Genomic DNA, 1,354 nt, shown 5'->3' with positions numbered 1-1,354 from the left:
TTTTTTTTTTACAATGAAGTGTTTTATCTTCCCCATGGGAACAATTTTCCACTTTATGAATTATCTGAGAAAATATCAACCGATGAAATGACCAGAAAGCTAATGCGGAGGAGAAACTTGCCTCAATCAAAGATCTCTCACACGAATCGATAGAAGATAATGCTTGCTGCCCCCTTTCAGTGGAAAGAATTCCCTAAAGCAAGCAGAAAAATATATCTATATAAGGTGAATGAAATTTCTAAAACATGGCCTTTTGAGACAGGAGGCAAGATAGTACAGAATAAATCTTTGGAAATATGTACAACGCCTCTACTGGGAAGGTGTTAACACATATTTGACAAAAATATAATGGCACATCAGACAGAAAAATTCATGACTTTCCTGTGCATTATAGTAGATTACTAAATTATCAATAAAAAGATACTGTAAAATCGAGAAAAATCACACCAAATTAGGTCAGAGTCAAACATTACGGTATTCAGAGGCACAATCAATTCTGTACAGGGAAAAATCGAAAAACTATGAGCCCACTGAAGGTCAAGTTTGGATAGGTAAGAGTGTTAGGAAACTGACCCGAAGGGTTTGAGACGTTACGTCAATGATCTTTACAGAGTCATCCAAAAGATACTTCTTCAGAATCTTTAACAGCGAAATAAGGGTTTCATCGGATACGCCATTCTCAGTAAAAGAACTAACTTTTGATCCTTTATTATGGCTAACAAATTGAAGATCATTCATGGATCCCAACTCCCCAGGAAGATGGAAAACAACGGTGTGGGGGTCCCCAATACCAACCTACAGTTAAAATGAAAGATAATGAGACAAGATATTCAAATTTGCAAAGTAAGAGATACTGACCATAAAAGAGAATGACAGATACCCTGGAAAGAAAATCCGACGCCAACAATCTCATACTATCTGCCTCATCTGAAGCAGACACGCGGACAAGAGTCCAAACAGCATTTACAATTTCATCATCAGAATGCCAAAAGCTATCTCCAGTTTCGAGATTTGACTCTCCTTGAGAAGCTTCAGTAGCTATGAGCTTGTGGTGCAGTGCTTGGAGACTGCAGGGACATGAAAAGTTGATAAACTGCAGCAATTGGTAAAGAAATAGGACTAATGGGCAGTATATTCCGCAAAAGCTTCATCGGGCATGTTATCGGCTCGAAGTTATTAAATTTGTTGCTATCAAGGTAGAAGCCAGATTGGCAAAATTGAAAGACAAACAATCTCTTCTTTGTAAATCAACTTGTAAAACATACACCTAAATCAAACATTTCACTAATGGGGCCACTCATGAAACATAAAAACAAAGTAGGTCAGACATCTACCTGTCCTAATAAAAAAAATA

The 1,354-nt window shown here is 37.1% G+C and overlaps 1 protein-coding gene across 1 annotated transcript; it reads right to left on the bottom strand.

Moving 5' to 3' along the window:
- Nucleotides 1–121: 121 nt before the first annotated feature.
- LOC106321787 (serine/threonine-protein kinase ATM-like) lies at nucleotides 122–1,093 on the bottom strand (the record flags this gene model as incomplete). The annotated part of the gene is made up of 3 exons (XM_013760024.1): nucleotides 122–193; nucleotides 574–795; nucleotides 881–1,093. Coding segments are annotated over 3 exons (507 nt in total), but the record flags the coding sequence as incomplete, so codon positions are not given.
- Nucleotides 1,094–1,354: the final 261 nt, after the last annotated feature.

Source organism: Brassica oleracea, unplaced genomic scaffold (assembly GCF_000695525.1).
Source record: "Brassica oleracea var. oleracea cultivar TO1000 unplaced genomic scaffold, BOL UnpScaffold03015, whole genome shotgun sequence".
NCBI lineage: Eukaryota > Viridiplantae > Streptophyta > Magnoliopsida > Brassicales > Brassicaceae > Brassica > Brassica oleracea.
Note: the sequence above shows the minus strand (reverse complement) of the source record. Positions and strands in the feature narration are given on the sequence as shown.